General features: G+C 45.4%; 2 protein-coding genes across 2 annotated transcripts in view; both read left to right on the plus strand.

Annotated features, from left to right (window-relative positions):
- RAB31 (RAB31, member RAS oncogene family) overlaps positions 1 to 21,481 on the plus strand; it is a 431,066-nt gene that overhangs the window by 324,142 nt on the left and 85,443 nt on the right. The window contains exon 3 of the mRNA XM_050767411.1: positions 20,346 to 20,425. Coding sequence (XP_050623368.1) covers positions 20,346 to 20,425 — 80 coding nt within the window. The remainder of the gene's footprint in view (positions 1 to 20,345; positions 20,426 to 21,481) is intronic.
- LOC126941134 (cyclin-dependent kinases regulatory subunit 1-like) lies at positions 4,278 to 7,626 on the plus strand. The gene has a single exon (XM_050767412.1). It carries the CDS (start codon positions 6,715 to 6,717, stop codon positions 6,952 to 6,954), a length of 240 nt encoding a protein of 79 aa, XP_050623369.1. The 5' UTR covers positions 4,278 to 6,714; the 3' UTR covers positions 6,955 to 7,626.

The following is a 21,481-nucleotide window of genomic DNA, read 5'->3' on the forward strand; positions in this document are numbered from 1 at the left end:
CTATGTGGTGCCGAGTGCATCACCCCGGGCATGAGCAGTCCCACCCAAGACAGGCAGGGGGCTCCTGCCACTCTGCGCATAAACAGGAACTGAAAACAGAACTCCACCCCATTGAAACCTTGAGGTCTAGCATCATATTTTGTCCCTGTTTGTGCATATTACGTGCTTATGCGATAAGGTACCGTCGGCCCCCAATATCTGTGGGTTCCATGTTTGTGGACTCAACAACCTTGGATTTAAAATACTGGGAAAAAAATTGTGTCTTTTTTCTTTCTTTTTTTTTTTTTTTTGAGATGGAGTCTCACTCTGTCTCCCAGGCTGGAGTGCAGTGGTGCAATCTTGGCTCCACCTCCTGGGTTCAAGAGATTCTCCTGCCTCGGCCTCCTGAGTACCTGGGGTTACAGGTGCGTGCCACCATGCCCGGCTAATTTTTGTATTTTTAGTAGAGACAGGGTTTCACCATGTTGGTAAGGCTGGTCTCGAACTTCTGACCTCAAGTGATCCACCTGCCTAGGCCTCCCAAAGTGCTGGGATTACAGGCGTGAGCCACCATACCCAGCCCAGACTTTTTTCTTGTCATTATTCCTTAAACAATATGGCATAACAACTGTTTACATAGCATTTATGTTGTATAGGTATTATAAGTAATCTAGAGATGATTTAAAGTGTACAGGAGGATATGCATGGGTTATATGCAAATATTATAACATTTTATATCAGGACTTGAACATTCTCAGATTTTGGTATCCGTAGGAGGTCCTGGAACCAATGCCCTAGGGATACCGAGGGACAACTGTATGCACTGTTGAACCTCCAATGTCTAACACAGTGCCTGGTGTGGCCTAGACATGGAATATGTGTTTAGTGAGTGGAAGAATAAAGGCATTGCCATACCTGCTTGTCTCTCTGGCACTTGTCACAGCATTGCAAGCCCAGATGGTGTTTGTGAAGAGGCAGGAGTAGGTACAGTATAGAGGTCTAGAGCTTGGGTTTCTGAGGCACAGACCAGGATCAATTGTATCACCTCCCTAAGCCTGTTTTCCCAACTGTAAGGCGTCACACTAGTACATCTCTCGTAGAATTGGATTGAAGATTAAATGAGGTGATGCAAATTAACAGAGTCTAGCATATGGGGACATGGAGTGGGTGTCTGCAGGCAGCCACTGCTCTGTGTAGCTCCTGCCTCTGCACCCTACAGTGGGAAGGCCGCTACTGGGAGAAGAATCAGACACAGAAGAGAGGAGTGGGAACAAGTGGGGCTCTGCTGGGAACCTCGTCATCTCTGTGTGCTAAAGACCTTCAGAGAGTAACGCCCAGTCTTTACTTCCAGCAAATTCCTCTTTTGGTCAACTCTAGTCCAGAACTCTATGGAGAAGGGACTCTGGGAAGTGAGTGGTGTTCCCAGCTCTAGCCACGTTGAACCTAGGGTGATCCAGGACACTGCATGTTAGGTCTGTGTAACAGTGTCTGTGTGGGCTGTGTGGGCATGTGTGTGCACATGTATGCATGTGCAGGTATGTGTGTGTTCATGTGTGTGCTTCAGATCCCCTTTGGGGAATGTGCAGGAATGTCAGAAGTGGGGAGGTAGAGACTCTGGGTTAGGGCAAGGGGCGAGAGACCCTCTTTGAGACCACCTGTGGGGGCTAAGATGACTCCATCCTGGATGCTAATCCATCATGTTGGCTTCCAGTTAACTCCAGTTCTGGGAATGCCTCTAAGATTTCTATTTCATCTTGTTCCTTGTGTAAGAGCATGTACTTAGCATAAATCTTGCCCTTAGGTCAAAACAACCTTGATGTTATCGTACTTACCGTAAATCTTGCTGTAATTGTCCTGCATATCCCTTCTGAAGCGCAGACACTGTCCCCCTGTGGTACGTAAGCCCTGGGCCTGGGGATGGTAGCGCAGGGATCCCCCATTTCGTCTGCAGGCCACCCGAGACACGGCTCCTGTTCACGCATCCCATTAAATGTTGCTCTCTGAGGAACTGGATTTGCTGCCTCTTTCTTCGACCTCTCAGCTTCCTTGGCTTTTGGCAGTAGGTTTGCAAAATGACCTGCTCACCACGGAACCAGCTTATTCCAGTCAGAGTGGGCTCAGCAGAATGGGGGAGTGGAGAGCATAACCCAGACCCCTCCATCCACGTGTTCATGGGAAGGTGCTGGCTTCTCTGCCTCCTGCGGAGAAAAGCCTCAAATGTCTGACTACGCTGACTCACTCGGACAGCCTTCCTTCTCTGCCTCTGCTTGTGTTCTCCTCCCTCCTCCTCCCTTCTCCATTCACCAGTCCTGCCTGTCTCTCTGCTTGGCTAATGCATCCTTTTGGTTTCAGATTTCGTGTCCCTGCCTCCATGAAGCCTTCCCTGATTGCCCCAGTGTGGGCAGGTGTCCCTGTGCATCCCCATCACAGCACTTGTCACAGTCGATGCCACTTCCCAGTTTACTTGTCTGTATTCCTCACTCAACCAGAAGCCTGTGAGGGTGGAGACATGGGATCTTGCTGGGACTTACAGCAATAGCCATGTGCTTCCCTTCCCAATGTCACACAAGCGAGACATGGTCTGGTGCATCTGATTCTGAGTCTCAGCTGTATGCGAGTGTGGCATGACCTTTCATCCATTCCCCCCTCTCTCTCGCCACGAGGACAAAAGCAAGGGTGACAACTACAAAAATGACCACCGCTGCCAAGGCCTCTGCTCTGAAAGTGCAGCACGGTGGGTGGGACCTCAAGACAGTGTAACTGACGACGTCTGCAGAATTCAACCAGTGTGCCCTGGTGGGTAGGACAGGAAGTAGGGCAGTAGGCGATAAGACAGAATTGATACTCTTTGAGATCAAGCAGTGTGTGGCTTTGAGATGGAGAAGCAGTAGTAGCTTTGTCCTTCCCAAGATTTGGACCCAGGGTTGCCTTGGGAATTCAGACATCAGGAAGGTGACCTGAAACATGGTGACTTGGCTATGTAGAGTGGAAGGCACTTAGAGGACATTTATCTATCCAGCGGGTCTTTTTGTTTTTGTTTTTTTTTGAGACAAGGTCTTTCTCTGTTACTAAGGCTTGAGTGTAGTGCAGCCTCAACCTCCTGGGCTCAAGCAGTCCTCCTGTCTCAGCCTTCCATGTACCTGGGACACCAGGGACATGCCACCATGCCTAGCTAATTTTTTTGGTTTTTTGTAGACAGTGTCTTGCTATGTTGTCCAGGCTGGTCTCAAACTCCTGGCTTCAAGCCATCCTCCCACCTCAGCCTCCCAAAGTGTTGGGATTATAGGGGTGAGCCACAGCATCTGGCGTATCTAGCAGGTCTTAAAAGCTATTTAGGTCATAGATTACGTTGCAAATCTCATGAGGGACCCTCTCACCAAAAAAAATTACCTGCCCACAAAGGTTTCCATACGATTTAGGGGATATTATATGCTTGAGGTCTATGATCTGTTTCTAAGCCTCATCCCAGAGGTGTGGTGATGAGGACCAACGAGGCGAATGTTTGTCTGAGGTCAAGACGGAGACAGGAGAGGTGACAAGGGCAAGGCTATTTCGAGACCTGTTTCCATACATGGTGGGGTCTCTCAACTTGAATGGAAAGTTTAATTTTGCCTCTGTATGGTGGTAGAAATAGTGTCAGTGACATCCAGTTTTTATAACGGGAAAGCACCACAGAGGATCTTGGGGTGCTGGGCTCTGACAGATGATGCATGAGCTATCAGGATTGTGTCCGCTTCAGAGGGTACAACATGGTGAGAAAAGGGGGCACCAGACTAACTAAGGCGGTCCCCGTGAGCACATTCTTGGGAAGTGTGAGGGTGGGTAAACGATCCTTGTTTCTTGCCTTGCATTGAAGCCTTTGCTATTCCACATTTCCTTTTTAAAAAAAAAAAAAAAAGATTATTTTAATTTTATTTTTTTAACCTCGGTTAAAGATATGCATATTCCGCATTTTTGCTGGTGCTTTAGAATTTGTTTAATGAAATGAGCTTCTTTCTTTCTTTCTTTCTCTCTCTCTCTCTCTCTCTTTCTTTCTTTCTTTCTTTCTTTCTCCCTCCTTTCCTTCCTTCCTTCCTTCCTTCCTCCCTCCCTCCCTCCCTCCCTCCCTCCCTCTCTCTCTCTTTCTCTCTTTCTCTTTCTTTCTTTTCTTTCTTTCTTTCTTTCTTTCTTTCTTTCTTTCTTTCTTTCTTTCTTTCTTTCTTTCTTTCTTTCTTTCTCCCTCTCTCCCTCTCTCCCTCTCTCCCTCTCTCTCTTTCCTGTCCTGTCCTGTCCTTTCTTTCGATAAGGTCTCACTCAGTCACCCAAGCTGGGGTGTAATGGCACAATCACAGCTCACTGCTACCTCAACCTCCCACCCTCAAGCGATCCTCCTACCCCAGCCTCCCAAATAGCTGGGACTACAGGCTTGCACCACCATGTCCAGCTACTTTTTTATTTTCTGTAGCGACAAGGTCTTGCCATGTAGCGCAGGCTGGTCTCGAACTTCTGAGCTCAAGCAGTCCTCCCATGTAAGCCTCCCAAAGTGCTGGGATTGCAGACCTGAAGCCACCATGCTGGGCCATCAGCTGTTCTTTAGAACAATTTTTTTTCATTCTTTTTCTAAAAATCCTTTTTTCATTTAGTCTTCCCTGCATTTCAAATCGAACGATCTTATGAGAAGGGTCAGTGGGGTTATTTAAAGCCGAGAGATGAGGCATTGAGCTCCGGCAGGTGTTCGTGCCTCCCTTCTCCCTCTGTCTGTCGGGTCCCAGGACTAAGGGTCCTGGCTGTGGGCAATCTGCAGGGTGGAAGAACAATCCTGTTTCCCCTAAAATGTCTTGTCACGGTTCCCAAGGCCCCCACTAAGGACGCGTGGAGTGGGGAGGTGAGACGGGAGGAACTGAAACAGCCCCATCCTGGTGTTAGGCTCCCTATTGAGTCACAATGTGTGGAAATGATATCAAATGAAGGAGAGTTTTTCTACTGAGATAAAAAGGCACTTAATAAAACGACATAACACTTCACAGGGAGCTGTTTTAATGGCTGCTCAAAGCAACTCTGAAGTGTCTATAATGAGATCTTAAAAGCAAGTTCTGAAATCTCCAATTCTCTTCTTTCTGATCTTGGGTGCTGTGATATCTTCCCTAGAGATTGACTCGTAGACTGAATGACTATATTACAGGGTAGGTCTCCAGCCATGCTAACTTCATTTGCTGATGGTAGGTTTATTGCTAGTGCTTAAATCACTCTAAATAGGTTTTGTCAGTTAAAGCAATGTAATATCTTTGCTTTCTTATAGCCCAGAGAGTAGACTTCTGTAGGAATATTCAGAATTACTGCTCGCAGAGCAGAACCTTGTAATCCTATAAAACTTTGCTCTTATCAACCCCTCACACTGTTGATCTGCCCTAAACCTTAATGTCCTGATTTGCAAAATGGGGATAACCCAACTTCATTAGGGTTGTTGAAAGATTAAATATGTAACAAGCCTGGACAGAGTCAGTGCTTACTAAATACCTTCCATTATATCTGTATTAATTAATTGCCCATTGCTGTTGTCCCCAAACCTAACAGCTTAAAACAACATGCACTGATTATGTCACAGTTTTTGTGGATCAGGAATTGGGCATGGCTTAGTAGGTGCTTGGGCTTGGGGATCTCTTACAAGTCTACAACAGGTGTCAGCTGGGGCTGCAGTCATCTCATGACGGAACTGGGGCAGGGTCTGCTTTCAGGCTCCTTGGTGGTTGTCACCAGGATGCAGTTCCTGGTGGCCTGTTGCGTATGTGCCCTGAGGCCTCTCTCAGCTCCTTGCCTTGCATCTCTTCATGCATGGCAGCTTGCAAGAGCAAACAGGCAAGAGGAAGAGAGGGAGTATGAAAAAGAGGGCCACCAGCATCTTTCATTTATTTATTTGTTTGTTTGTTTGTTTGTTTATTTATTTATTTATGACAGAGTCTCGCTCTGTCACCCAGGCTGGAGTGCAGTGGCATGATTTTGGCTCATTGCAACCTCTGCCACTCGGGTTCAAATGATTCTTGTGCCTCAGCCTCCCAAGTAGCTGGGTTTATAGGTGCACGTCACCATGCCTGGCAAATTTTTAATATTTTTAGTAGAGATGGGGTTTCACCATGTTGGCCAGGGTGGTCTCAAACTCCTGAGCTCAGGTGATCCACCCGCCTCGGCCTCCCGAAGTGCTAGGATTACATGTGTGAGCCACTGTGCCCGGCCCCCAGTACCTTGTATAACCTCCCCCTCGGAGGTGACATCTGCCACTTTTGCTGCATTCCATTTCTTAGGAGCGAGTCATTGGGTCCGGGCCATATGGGAGTGAATACTGGGAGGCGGGGATTATTGGGAGCCACTTTAGAAGCTGCCTACTGCAGTTGTCATGATTCTTCATCCTTTTCTGCTAGATATGCAACTCAGGAACCGTAAAGATTGTCTTGTAAAAAATTGCAGAATGTAACAATGACAAATCCAAAGTTTGGAGCTTGGTGCCTCGCTTGGTAAGCGAGGTTATTCCACATGGTCTGCGGAGGCTCCCTGCGGGAGGTGGGTGCCTGAGCCACTCATCAGTGACCCATCTTGCCCAGTGAGGAGCTCGCACATGTGTTGCTTGTGAAGAAAGGCGGCAAACAAACAGGTGGTTCCTTGGATAGGAAGTATGATTTAAGTAAGAAACCACGTTAGGTGCTGCTGGGAGTTGCTTGGAGGTTGGCGGCGCGGGGCTGAAGGCTAGCAGACCGAGCGATCATGTCGCACAAACAGATTGACTATTCGGACAAATACGATGACGAGGAGTTTGAGTATCGACATGTCGTGCTGCCCAAGGACATAGCCAAGCTGGTCCCTAAAACTCGTTTGATGTCTGAATCTGAATGGAGGAATCTTGGCATTCAGCAGAGTCAGGGATGGGTCCATTATATGATCCAGGAACCAGAACCTCACATCTTGCTGTTCCGGCGCCCGCTACCCAAGAAGCCAAAGAAATGAAGCTGGCAAGCTACTTTTCAGCCTCAAGCTTTACACAGCTGTCCTTACTTCCTAACATCTTTCTGATAATATTATTATGTTGCCTTCTTGTTTCTCACTTTGATATTTAAAAGATGTTCAATACACTGTTTGAATGTGCTGGTAACTGCTTTGCTTCTTGAGTAGAGCCACCACCACCATAGCCTAGCCAGATGAGTGCTCTGTGGACCCACAGTCTCAGCTGAGTGTGACCCCAGAAGCCACGATGTGCTCTGTATCCAGAACACACTTGGCAGATGGAGGAAGCATCTGAGTTTGAGACCATGGCTGTTACCAGAGATCATGTAAACTTGCTGTTTTTGTTTTTTTCCTGCCGGGTGTTGTATGTGTGGTGACTTGTGGATTTATGTTTCAGTGTACTGGAAACTTTCCATTTTATTCAAGAAATTTGTTCATGTTAAAAGCCTTGATTAAAGAGGAAGTTTTTATAATCTAAAAAAAAAAAAAAGAAACCACGTTAATTATTTTTTTAACAGTTAAGGCCACATTCTCTATTTCTGCTTAGCTGCATGGAGTTTGTACACTGGGACAAACTGCTCTCTGGAAATGCCAAGAAGCAGTGGGGCTATTATAAGAAAAACGGAACTGAAGGAGTTGTGGAACTTGCTCTTCTTCCCCATTTAAGAGTCGTGTTCCTTCTTTAACTGATCGGAAGAGCAGGGGAGGAGGAGAGAGCGGTGGTGTGGTCTTCCTTAAGAGCTGGGCTAGGAGAGACATGGAGCCTCTGGCACTTTGGTTTTTCACTCCTGATAATGTTAGTGGCCCTGGCTTTCCTAGAACTCAGCAGCCGGGGTTTCCTTTCCACCAGCAGGGTAGAGGAGCCACCACCATTGAGGCTAGAACACTCAGTGGCTGAAAGATTGCTGAACTTGGGAATCCACCAGATAGGCCAGCTCTGCACGAATGAGAGAAAAATAAATTTAACAGTAGCAGAAAGAGAAAGTGTTTTTAAATATTACAAATATTTTCTTATTAGGAACAGTTTCTTTAGGGTGGATGATGCCCCAGCACCAAGACCCTCTGTTCTTTTTAAACCTTCATCTCAGAGTCTGAAAAGATCTGAAAAGTGTCCTGGCCTTAACATGTGTCCTTGGACAAGTTGCTTTAATTTCTTCCTTTAAACTTATGCTAAGGCCTAATCAAACATGACCAGAGAGATGAGGAGACAAGGCAACTCAAACGAAAACCTTTCAACAGACAATAGAAGCAGACCCACAGAGAATCTGAAGAATGAGATGATCAGACATGGACTTTAAAAGATGAATGTTTAATATGTTCAAGGAAATAAAAATCAAGATTTAAAAATTCATCAAGGAATTGAAAACTAGAAAATGAATAAAATGAAACATTTATAACTGAAAACTATAATGATTGATATTAGGAAATCAATAAATACGGTTATCATATTTGATACATCTGTAGAAAAAACTGGAAGAAAATCTCCAAACTCAGAGAAACTCAGAGAGATAGAAAATAAAGAAAACAATAAGATATATATATATATATATGTGTGTGTGTATATATATATGGTGAAAAAGTTTAATGTAGGCATAACTGGAGTTCCAGTAGGATAGAAGAGACTGAATGGAGCAGAAACAATGTCTAAAGAGATAATAGCTGGTACTTTTCCATAGGAATTGCTTAGCTTGGCGCCCAGAACTTTTTATATGGTTAGTAAATGTCAGCTTTTCTCATTATCGATATTATTATTTTGCTCATCTTTGCTCCTGTGGAAGATTTACACTGATGGCAGTTTGTGAGAGTCCAAATCCACTAGGCCTTTTGTTCACCACAGATCTTACAGTCCTGGTGCTTCTGCTTCTACTGAAGGCCTGGAGTTGGGTTCACACTGGTTGAAATCTGATATGAAATTAGAGTAAGTTTTCCTATGGAAACAATGTAGTCAATGAATGTGGGTGTCCACTGTAGAGTGCTGTAGCTCAGCAAGCTTGGGATATAATCGTTCTTTATTTACAGCATCAGTTCAATGGAAAAACGCATATCTTAGTTTCACATGCGTAGCCAACAAATGCTCGCTTGGAACTCAGCCATCAGCAATCCAGTTGATGGAGTGGGGATTGCCTGTACAATTAGTTCGGTCACTGTCACCCTAACCTTCTGCCTTTGATTCCTTTGTAAAGTTTAAGTCTCATTTGTAAGTGTCCTCACTGCAGGAATCAGGACATAATCTTTTTATCCCGTCCTTGCGTGCTGCTGACTGCACGGGCGGTGAATCAGCGGATGAATTCGTGCATGCATTTGTGCGTGCCTCCTGGAGAGATGGTTCGGCTGGCGAACAGGGCAGTGGATATGGGAAATGGGAAGTCTGAGGCTTGTCTGAGTCTTGACTCTACCCTTATTAGTTACAGGCCCACTAGGAGAATCCGTGTTTTCCTTATGCGGGAATTGAGGATGAAGTCAACTGTCCTCCCCTGACAAAGGGCTGCTGTGAGGACCAAGTGAGATAAGTGTGTGAACATGGGTGCACGGGCCATATTTCTGTATCTCAAATGTGGCACCTTCTTCTCTGTATATGGGCTTCTGATTCTTTCATGGAGGGAACTGTGGACATTTCCAAGCTATGCTCACTAATGTCCACGGGGCATTAATCTAAATACTTGAGCTCACTTATGCCATGTATTAGTTTAAATTTACTTCCGTAAGGAATATGTTCCCTCATGAGGTAGACAGACGAAACGAAGTCTGGCGTAACAGGCCTGGAGCTGCATTTTCTTGCATTGCTAGCTCAGTTTTTCCTACAACAGCGTGTGAGGACTGAGATTTACTCTGCTTGAGTGAAATCTGCTCTCAACACCTCCAAAAGGAATCTTACAGAATGTTGTGGTAATAAAAACAGCACAGGATGGACTTGAGTTTGATAACGTTTTCTGCTTTTATGGCACTTCTTTTTTGGTAGTGGTTACTGTGACTTGTAAAAATCATACCTTTTTCCCTCTGGTGAAAAGTGCTTGACGTGAGAGGAATTATTTTATACCACCAGCATAGTATTTTACAGCCCAGAGCAGACAGGCCCAGTAAGTCCGTAATCTGATAAGCCCCTGGAATGGGATCCACGTGCAAAGTACGTCCGTTCTCTTTGATGCAAAGGGAGGCCTAGACAGAGAATCAAGTGAGGAATGAATTGGAGCTCTCCAGGGAGTTCGCTGGTAGTTTTAGGAGTGATGGTCAGTGCGCGGTGGCTCAAGCCTGTAATCCCAGCACTTTGGGAGGCCGAGACGGGCGGATCACGAGCTCAGGAGATCGAGACCATCCTGGCTAACCCCGTGAAACCTCGTCTCTACTAAAAAATACAAAAAACTAGCCGGGTGAGGTGGCGGGCGCCTGCAGTCCCAGCTACTCGGGAGGCTGAGGCAGGAGAATGGCGTGAACCCGGGAGGCGGAGCTTGCAGTGAGCTGAGATCCGCCACTGCACTCCAGCCTGGGCGACAGAGCGAGACTCCGTCTCAAAAACAAAAAACAAAAAACAAAAAAAAAAACCTCCAGTCTTTGGTCCGGCGGACTGATAGGATACTTCACTTTGGGGACCCGAGGCTCTTGTTGGATATGTAGGATTGGGATTTTCTGTTGATTGCTTTGTAACAAACCTAGTGCAGGGGGCCGGGTGTAGGGGGTGGGGGAGAGTAGGTTGGAGGAGTATATTCTCTTCCCCTTAGGCAAAGCTTCAAAAAAGTGCTTTGTGGGTTAATATGGAATTTGTGCCATATTTCTGTGGGGTTTCTTTGAAATCGAAAAGGGCAGGTGCAGCGCTTTCTGGATTAAGCATCCTGAGCCGTTTGTCTTCTGCTCTTGAGTTGACCCTGGTTTTTGGGCTGTAGAAAGGGGAGGAGTAGCCATCCAGTAACCCTGGCCTGAACTGCTAAGGCCAGGGCCCGGGGGCTGGGCTCTCACTCTTTCCAGACAGGGCCGAGGCACCGTCCTGCTCCAAGATGTGAAGGTGCCTTCCTACATGACCTCATCTCTGCATCTGCCAGCTCCATCTGCCCCCGGAGTGGGCGAGCCAGGCAAGCGTGGCACTGCCCTCATTACTATGCACTGCCTTCCCTTGCAGGCATCTCCACACAAGGCCACCTGCCTGGCAGGCGGGGCAGGCTGAGGCAGGGTGGGTGGGGTGTGTGTGCTGGTGTCCAAGGTGCCTAATGGGACCTCTACTTCTTTTGGTCACCTTTGGAGTCAGAACAGTCCAAACTGTTAATCATGCACAGTTCTGCCTGTTTCTCTCTTTATGTTATTTCTTTCTGCCCACAAGGTCTGCTGCTCTGTACAGGCCTCCTGAATTCCCTAACTGAACTCCTTGTCAATGCTGAAGACGCTGAAGACGTTTCAGAAGCATGTGGCTGGGCGCTCTGCTCATGCGGCTGGGCGCTCGGCTCATGCGGCTGGGCGCTTGGCTCATGCCGGTAATCTCAGCACTTTGGGAGGCTGAGGTGGGGATCGCTTGAGGCCAGGAGTTTGAGACCAGCCTGGGCAATATAATGACACCTCATCTCTGCCAAAATAAAAATAAAAAATTAGCCTAGCATGGTGGTGTGCACCTGCAGTCTTAGCTACTTGGGAGGCTGAGACAGGAGGATTGCTTGAGCCTGGAAGGAGCAGGTTGCAGTGAGCCGATATTGTGCCACTGTACTCCAGCCTGGGTGACAGAGTGAGCTCTTGTATCAAAACAAACAAAACCCCAAACCAAAACAAACAAAAAGAAGTATGTAAGCCTTAAAGTCTAAACATTTAACTAAATGGATGACTGAATAAAAAAATAAACACAAAAATCCTTGTCATATAGGTTAACTCTGATTCCAAGACTAGAAAGAGATGCTGGAATTATCAGGTGACCCCCAACGGGATGTGACGCACAGAGTCAGTTCTGTAGTGTACATTGTAGGCAAATCATATTCTCTGTCTTTCTGAACATTCTGAGAAGAATGAACTCAAGGTTTGAAAGACTACCATGTATGCCGTAATTTTTGTGCTTAGTTTTTTTTTTTTTTTCTTATTTAACTGCATTCTGAGGAATGGAATCCCTGAGTTTACGGGTCTTGTTAGTTATTTCCTGTCCATAAGAATCATGTTGATTTATAATGTTATCAGCAATGTATATTCCTTACCAGTTTCCTAAGACACCTCATCACCTGAAGATTTCTGAAAGTCTGTGGAGCAGTGCTTAGTGAGTTTGGAGTGAAGGCGTCCGTAGGAGTATGGTGGATGTTGTGAAGAGAGACCAGAGGGGACAGCCTTTCCTTCTCAGTGCCCACTTTGATGGAATCACAATTATTCCCTGAGGGTGGGGTTGAAAAGATTTTAAGGCCCTTTTCAGGTTTAACAAGATAATGTGTCTTGATTTGATTACTGATGTCTGCCATGAGAGCAGGATTAAGTAGTCTCGATCTATTTGCCTGGGAGGTATCATTCTTTTTTAAAATTATTATTATTATTATTATTATTATTATTATTATACTTTAAGTTCTGGGGTACATGTGCAGAACATGCAGGTTGGTTACATAGGTATACACGTACCATGGTGGTTTGCTGCACCCATCAATCCGTCATCTACATTAGGTATTTCTCCTAATGCTATCCCTCCCCTAGCTCCCCACCCCGCAACAGGCCCCAGTGTGTGATGCTCCCCTTCCTGTGTCCATGTGATCTCATTGTTCAACTCCCACTTATGAGTGAGAACATGCAGTGTTTGGTTTTCTGTTCCTGTGTTAGTTTGCTGAGAATGATGGTTTCCAGCTTCATCCGTGTCCCTGCAAAGGACATGAACTCATCCTCTTTTATGGCTTCATAGTATTCCATGGTGTATATGTGCCACATTTTCTTTATCAAGTCTATCATTGATGGGCATTTGGGTTGGTTCCAAGTCTTTGCTATTGTGAACAGTGCTGCAATAAACATATGTGTGCATGTGTCTTTATAGTAGAATGATTTATAATCCCTTGTGTATATACCCAGTCATGGGATTGCTGGATCAAATGGTATTTCTGGCTCTAGATCCTTGAGGAATTGCTACACTGTCTTCCACAATGTTTGAACTAATTTATACTCCCACCAACAGTGTCAAAGCATTCCTATTTCTCCACATCCTCTTCAGCATCTGTTGTTTCCTGGCTTTTTAATGATCGCCATTCTAACTGGTGTGAGATGGTATTTCATTGTGGTTTTGATTTGCATTTCTCTAATGACCAGTGATAATGAGCTTTTTTTCATATTTTTGTTGGCCACATAAATGTCTTTTTTTGAGAAGTGTCTGTTCATATCCTTTGCCCACTTTTTGATGGGGTTATTTTTTTTTCTCGTAAATTTGTTTAAGTTCTTTGTAGATTCTGGATATTAGCCCTTTGTCAGATGGATAGATTGCAAAATTTTTCTCCCATTCTGTAAGTTGCCTGTTCACTCTGCTGATAGTTTCTTTTGCTGTGCAGAAGTTCTTTAGTTTAATTAGATTCCATTTGTCAATTTTGGCTTTTGTTGCCATTGCTTTTGGTGTTTTAGTCATGAAGTCTTTGCCCATGCCTATGTCCTGAATGGTATTGCCTAGGTTTTATTCTAGGGTTTTTATGGTTTTAGGTCTTACGTTTAAGTCTTTAATCTGTCTTGAGTTAACTTTTGTATAAGGTGTAAGGAAGGGGTCCAGTTTCAGTTTTCTACATATGGCTAGCCAGTTTTCCCAACACCATTTATTAAATAGGAAATCCTTTTCCTATTGCTTGTTTTTGTCAGGTTTTTCAAAGATCAGATGTTTTTAGATGTGTGGCATTATATTTGAGGCCTCCGTTCTGTTCCATTGGTCTACATATCTGTTTTGGTACCAGTACCATGCTGTTTTGGTTCCTGTAGCCTTGTAGTATAGTTTGAAGTCAGGTAGTGTGATGCCTCCAGCTTTGTTCCTTTTGCTTAGGATTGTCTTGGCTATATGGGCTCTTTTTTTGTTCCACATGAAATTTAAAGTAGTTTTTTCTAATTCTGTGAAGAAAGTCATTGGTAGCTTGATGGGGATAGCATTGAATCTGTAAATTACTTTGGGCAGTATGGCCATTTTCACGATATTGATTCTTCCTGTCCATAAGCATGAAATGTTTTTCCATTTGTATGTGTCCTCTCTTATTTCGTTGAGCAGTGGTTTGTAGTTCTCTTTGAAGAGGTCCTTCATATCCCTTGTAAGTTGTATTTCTAGGTATTTTATTCTCTTTGTAGCAATTGTGAATGGGAGTTCACTCATGATTTGGTTCTCTGTTTATTATTGGTGTATAAAAATGCTTGTGAGTTTTCCACACTGATTTTGTATCCTGAGACTTTGCTGAAGTTGCTTATCAACTTAAGTAGATTTTGGACTGAGAAAATGGGGTTTTCTAAATATACAATCATGTCATCTGCAAACAGAGACAATTTGACTTCCTGTCTTCCTATCTGAATACCCTTTATTTCTTTCTCTTGCCTGGTTGCCCTGGCTAGAACTTCCAATACTATGTTGAATAGGAGTGGTGAGAGAGGGCATCCCTGTCTTGTGCCAGTTTTCAAAGGGAATGCTTCCAGCTTTTGCTCATTCAGTGTGATACTGGCTGAGAGTTTGTCATAAATAGCTCTTATTATTTTGAGATACATTCCATCAATACCTAGTTTATTGAGAGTTTTCAGCATGAAGGCGTGTTGAATTTTATCAAAGTCCTTTTCTGCATCTATTGAGATAATAATATCATGTGGTTTTTATCTTTGGTTCTGTTTATGTGATGGATTATGTTTACTGATTTGCGTATGTTGAACCAGCCTTGCATCCCGAGGATAAAACCGACTTGATCATGGTGGATAAGCTTTTTGCTATGCTGCTGGATTCAGTTTGCCAGTATTTTATTGAGGATTTTTGCATCGATGTTCATCAGGGATATGGGCCTGAAATTTTCTTTTTTTGTTGTGTCTCTGCCAGGTTTTGGTATCAGGATGATGCTGGCCTCATAAAATGAGATAGGGAGGAGTCCCTCTTTTTCTGTTGTTTGGAATAGTTTCAAAAGGAATGGTACCAGCTCCTTTTTGTACTGGGAAGTATAATTGTTAATCTGGAGGGGTAGGAAGCTTGAAGGAAGTTTGAAGGAGTCCAGGAATGAATCAAGTATTAGTGCTTGGTTTGCATGGATTGCTGGTGCCTAGCATTTTGTGTGGCAGCAGCCAAGAGGCTGTGGTTCCTGATTTCATAATTATAGATTTACATGTAATTAATAAGTGTGACAATTCAAACAGCAGAGCTTGTCATTTCAGAATAAGTTGTTCTCAGAGAGGAATCTCATATGAGGGATCCATTTCCCAGGAAATAGATGGAACCAATTACTGGGCATGAGCACCTCTCTGATATCAACTATATAAATGAGTATACAATGAAACACTATCAGGCCCACAAGTAGGGTTTTACTATACTTTATTTCAGGTTCTGGAGTCAGAATTGGGTTTATTCTAATGTCTCCCCACCAGTCAATAATTTGAGCCTCTTTCATTACTGTTAAGGCTGCAGCGGCTATATTCAGAGCCTGTCAGGCTATGACTAACTTGAGCTATGCAACGTGAAACCAGAAAGCACTAATAAAGTACTTGTGAGTTCTAGAAATTTGACTTTTTTTTTTTTTTTAAAAGAAATTTAGGCTGATATGGTGACTCACGCCTGTAATCCCAGCATTTTGGGAGACTGAGGTGGGAGGATCGCTTGAGCCCAGGAGTTTGTGTTAGCCTGGCCCACATAGCAAGATCTTGTCTCTGCAAAAAACTCCTAACATTTAAAATTAGCTGAGTGTGGTAGTGCACACCTGTAGTCTCGGCTACTGGAGAGGCTGAAGCAAGAGACTCACTTGAGCCCAGGAGTTCGAGGCTGCAGTGAGCTATGATTGCACCACTGCATTCCAGCCTGAGTGACAGAGCAAGACCCTGCCTCTTAAAAAAATAAAGGAAAAACGTTCACTTAGCAGAGAAGTTGATTTAACCTAGTAAGAGCCTTAAGAGGTTTTGACTAGGACTCAAAAGTTTGGTTCTGACTCTACCAACCAGCTATGTGACCTTGAGGAAGTCACACAGTTTCCTTTTGACCAAAACGAGGGGACTGGACAAGATGGCATGTGGTATTCTCAGAATCTTATGAAATGGAAAAATGTATACATAGACGGGTTTCCATCAGTGTGGCCCTAAAGACAGGCCACTCTGGTCCTGGGTCTCTCTTCCAAGGCTCCTTCTTCACCCAGTAGGCTTCATTCTCTCTTCTGAGTCCTACCTCTGTGTCTTCACGTGCATCAGCCACGATTCCCCTGGCGCGTTCTTTGTGTGTGTGTCACAGCCCCCGCGAGCTTCCTGCGGGGAAGGGCAGTCCCAGCGCGGGGTGTGACTCCTTAGCCTGGCTCCTGGCTTGTCCTCAGCAAACGGCGGGTAGGGTGTGCCCCTGGTGGCCGGCCGAGGAACAGCAGTCGCCCTGGAGGTCGGGAGCTGCATCCACTTGAGCGGTCCCAAGCCATGGGTCAGAGAGGATTCGATGGTGGTGTTCTTTGTAGAAATGTTTCCTTTTCTGAGACAAACTAAAACTTTGTCTATCCTTTTGTCCTGTTATTTCTTTCCTATCAGGTGTGTAAGAGTGTACATTTGAGAGTGCATTATAAAAGAGGTGAAAGTTAAAATGTTTTAAAATAAAGAAACGGTGACTGGGTTGTTTGACTGAAAAATCAGTGCTTAAATCTAAATTTGAGCAGACTTGCTGCTGTCACTATTCAGACAAGTTAGCGCTGGCGCTTGAGCCCTGTGTAGAGGATGATGAGTAGAGCCGAACACTGAGCACTGTGAAGTGGTTTTTTCCTTTTCCACCTGCAAGGGCGTTTTGGGGCTGGCCTTGCAGGATTTGTTTGTTGGCTGCTTTGAGACTTGTGTCCATTGTTTTGAGCACATCCCTTGGGACACTAAATGATAGATTCCAAAGGGGTGTTCTCCAGAGCAGTGCCCCCACTGAGAAGATGCACCCGCAGCCCTGCGCCCCGAGGGCATGTGAGGGAACTGAGCAAGCGCCTGCAGCCTACGGAGGAAGGCCCCAGGGCAGACAAAAACCCAGCCAGGTTTCTCGCTGGGTGATAGGGTGAGCCTGGATTTCAAGGAAGGAAAAAAGGAGTAAATCGAGAGGTGTCTCCTGAGCTCAGGGGGGCCACAGGTGAGGCAGCCCCGTCCCACCGCTGCGTGCTGGTCCTCCTGCCGTGTGCCTGGTCCTTCTGCCGTGTGCCTGGCCCTGCTTAAGAACCCCTGGAGGCCAGGGAGGGTGGAACGGTATCTCCCCACCAGTGGGGTCTAGCCTGCTGTTGGCATGGGAAAGGGAGGGTTTGGGGAATGCTTGTTGGGTGAGTGAAGAATGAACGAATGAATGGAGGAGCCCTGAGAAAGAGAATTCCTAAACTGCGATGGAGAAAGGTAGAAATGAGAGTGGTCGGTGTTGGGGAGAGGTGCCCACCCTGCCTTCTTGGCAGTTTGTAGGAATCAGTTGGCCTCATGAAAGTGTACTGCCTGCCTCAAGGGGCGTTCTCCTAATCTTCAAGGGCAGGGCAGGGCAGGCTGTCACCGTTCCTCAGTGTCCAGTTTCTTGGGGATTATGTGGGCTATAAAGCCTGGCAAGGATTTGCTCCTCCACAGGGGGTCTTAAGAACAACTGAGATGAAAAGAGTTGCAGTTTGGGGGACTGCGAGGGAACATGAGCCAGAATCCATACTTGGGGTGCAGCTCAGAAATAGCAGCGGCATCGATTGGCATCTCATGAGCTGATGTTTTAATTCTGCGGTCACCTCTTTGAACTCTGTACATCGATCTGCACGATGCAGGTAAACAGCAGCTTTGGTGCTGTGTTTGTTAGGGCTCAGAGTCAGTGCAGGCTGCTCTCCTTGGGAGGCGAGACCTTCTGGAGAGGGATTTTCAGATGAGTGTTAAAAGCCAAGTCCCCTGTTGCCCCAGGTTTGCTGGAATTGTCCCCCAAACACAGGACTGAGAAGGAGTAAAAATAATTCAGATTGCCAGCTGGTATTTCAAATCCCATTTCATATTTCAGTGTCTGAATAAAACCACGTTTCTCTGAATTTCAACATTTTGTCCTTGATCTTTTGGCTTTCAAATTTATTCTTTTAATGTAAGAGAACCGAATCAACGATTTTTTCCTTCCCTCGATAAATGACTTGTTTCCCCTTTGTTTATAGTTTTCAGAACGCCTCCGTGGTCCTTTCAGTAGGAACATGTTGGCGATGGCGATCTGTGTTGATAAAGCCTCGGGTCCTGTGTCCTCTGCCCTTCCTGCCTCTCTCAGAACAGAAGCCATTAGCAACTGAGGGCAGATGCTTTTTCCTACTTTCTTCTACTTCTTGGGCACTTCCTGACTTTATTTTCTAACTCCTCTTTGAAATTTTAATTTCTACCATCATATTTTTAATTTTTTTTTTTTTTTTTGAGATAGAGTCTCACTCTGTCACCCAGGCTGAGTGCAACGGTACAATCATTGCTCACTGCACCCTTGAACTCCTGGGGTCAAGCAATCTTCCTGTCTCAGCCTCCCACATAGCTGGGACTACATGCCCATGTCACCACACCTGGCTAATTTTTTTTTTTGTTGTTGTTGTTGAGACAGAGTCTCGCTTTGTCGCCCAGACTGGAGTACAGTGGCCGGATCTCAGCTCACTGCAAGCTCCGCCTCCCGGGTTCACGCCATTCTCCTGCCTCAGCCTCCCGAGTAGCTGGGACTACAGACGCCCGCCACCTCGCCCGGCTAGGTTTTTGTATTTTTTAGTAGAGACGGGGTTTCACCGTGTTAGCCAGGATGGTCTCGATCTCCTGACCTTGTGATCCGCCCGTCTCGGCCTCCCAAAGTGCTGGGATTACAGGCTTGAGCCACCGCGCCCGGCCCCACCTGGCTAATTTTTACATTTTTTTGTAGTCAGGGGTCTTGCTGTGTTGCCCAGGCTGGTCTTGAACTCCTGGCCTCAAGTGTTCATCCTGTTTTGGCCTTCCAAAATGCTGGGACCGCAGGTGTCAGCCACTACACCTAGCCATATTTTAAATTTCTAAGAGATTAGTTTTATTCTCTGAATGATCTTTTAAAATAGCATCCTGTTCTTTTGTGTGTGTGTGTGGAGGGGAGCATATAAATGTCTGGTATTTCTTAGTGAGCGTTTATATTGAAAAAGTTAAAAATATAAGTTGAAAGCTGTGTTTGTATTGGGGTTTGTCAACTGCTGCACACATGGCCTTTGATTAGGGGATCCCAAATATCAGGAACTCTAGAGCTTTTTTTCTCTAACCTAAAGGGAAGCCCTCACTGCTTCTGTGTGGGCTTATCCAGCGTAGGGTGAACAGCACCTGGCCCCTCCCTTACCTGTGCCTGATGTCCCCAAGCCCAGCTCGGTCTCATGCAGGCTTCCTGGGGAGTAAAGCTCTGACCCTGGTCGTGTGGCCTGGGGCTCCAAGGGTGTGTTGTTGTGCGGCCTTTCAACTGATCTGTTTTCAGCCGTGCCCTCCAATGCTTGATGTTTTCTGAGATTCTATGGCATGAATTGGCTTGCTGCTTTACTGGCTTCTCTCCCTGCCAGCAGTTTGGTTTCAGCTTCCTGATTCTCAGGGATCGCTTGTCCTCCTGGATTTTGTTGATATCACTTGTCTGGTGTTGTCTCTTTTCCTATCTCTTTGACCTTGTGAATTTGTGTCTTTCATTTCGTAAACCACTTTACAAGGGCTTTGGAAGGAGGTGGATATAAATGTGTGTGTTCAGTTCCCACTGTGTAATTGGACCCTTGCCCTAATCAGCTTTAAAGAATTATTTAAGAGAGAAAGAACTGAGACAAGACCATCATATAACTAAGCAGACTTTGGCAGTTATTACCCAACCATCAGATTCTAAAGAGAAAATGCTAGAAACGTAGAAATTAGAATTAATAGGTCGTATAGGATGATACCTAGAGAAACAGATTACGTGTCTTTTGAATGCAAGGTTTTGAACAGAGTGAATTCTTTCTGCCTAAACAATGTGGTGTGTTCGCATACTTCTTCTCTAGACCCCTCCCAAGATTTCAAAATTTCTGAAAATACATCCAAGGTGAACATGCTCATTTTTGGTTAAATATTGCATACATGTCAGACATGTTTCTGAAACTTATTTTTACCATACTTCTTTTCTTTCTGTGAAAGCAGTACAGTGTGATTATAGAAAATACTGGTAAGAAATAGATGACAATATCCCCCCACTCCCTCTCCCAGTCTCATCAACCAGAAATAGCCAGTCCTGTCCTCTGGTTATCTGTGAGGTCAGAGTTGCCTCCCTTCGTCTTCATGGTTGTGTCCTCCTTCTTTTCTAGGACACTGGGGTTGGGAAATCAAGCATTGTGTGTCGATTTGTCCAGGATCACTTTGACCACAACATCAGCCCTACTATTGGGTAAGTTCCTCTATGTCGTTCTCTTTCACGTTGCTTCCTTTCACAGCATCAGAATGGCCACTCTGTCTGTACCTGAGCCTTCAGCCAGGACCACAGTTTTCATCCCAGCCAGTGAGAATCGATCCCAGCTGTAGACTGACAGAGATTCAGGGGCTTCTGAGTATGTGCCCAGGCTTACTGTCCCTGTCAGTCATTTTTTTTCCTAGTCAACCTTCCTCATGCTACCTCCCAAGGTCATTTCCTTGATCTCCAAGAGCATTATTCTGCAAATCTTGGAGGCGTTATTTCCAGATGGAAGACGATACACAGAGCAAAACCCTGGTGGTTCTGCTTTAAGTTGCCTGCTAGTAAACCCTGGAAATGCCATCCACCCATACCTCACCACTGTCTGGAAAGTCTGTGGAGCAGATTGACTTTCCTTTTCTGGGATTATCTTTTTTTTTTTTTTTCTTGAGACTGAGTGTTGCTCTGTCATGTTGCCCAGACTGGAGTGCAATGGGGTGATCTTGGCTCACTGCAGCCTCCACCTCCAGGGTGGATTCTTCTGCCTCAGCCTCCTGAGCAGCTGGGATTACAGGTGTGCCCCACCACACCTGGCTAATTTTTTTGTATTTTTAGTAGAGATGGGGTTTCAACATGTTGGTGAGGCTGGTCTTGAACTCCTGACTGAAAGCAATCCACCTGCCTCGCTTCCCAAAGTGTTGAGATTACAGGCATGGGTCACTGTGCCCAGCCCCTTTTCTGGAATTACCTAATGCCAGCATTTCCACTCTCATGTGTGGGGAGGGGTGGAAGTGCATTGTTAAATTCTCCTGAGCTGGGGTGCAAAAGTGTTTTCCTGTGCATCTCCCCTTTCCAGTGGGCTCTTTGGCAGCATGTGCTTTGGCTCTGCTGTTTGGGAAGTGCCTGCTTATTTTTCACCCTGAGGATATCAAGTCTTTGCAGGCAATGTCTGTCTGTCTGTATGTTTTGGGAAACCCGTAGGATTGTTGAGAACGGGAGATGGTATCAGAAGTGGAGAAAAATCATGGTGGGGAATAAATAGATGCTCAAGAG

This window comes from Macaca thibetana, chromosome 18 (genome assembly GCF_024542745.1).
Source record: "Macaca thibetana thibetana isolate TM-01 chromosome 18, ASM2454274v1, whole genome shotgun sequence".
Classification (NCBI taxonomy): Eukaryota; Metazoa; Chordata; class Mammalia; order Primates; family Cercopithecidae; genus Macaca; species Macaca thibetana.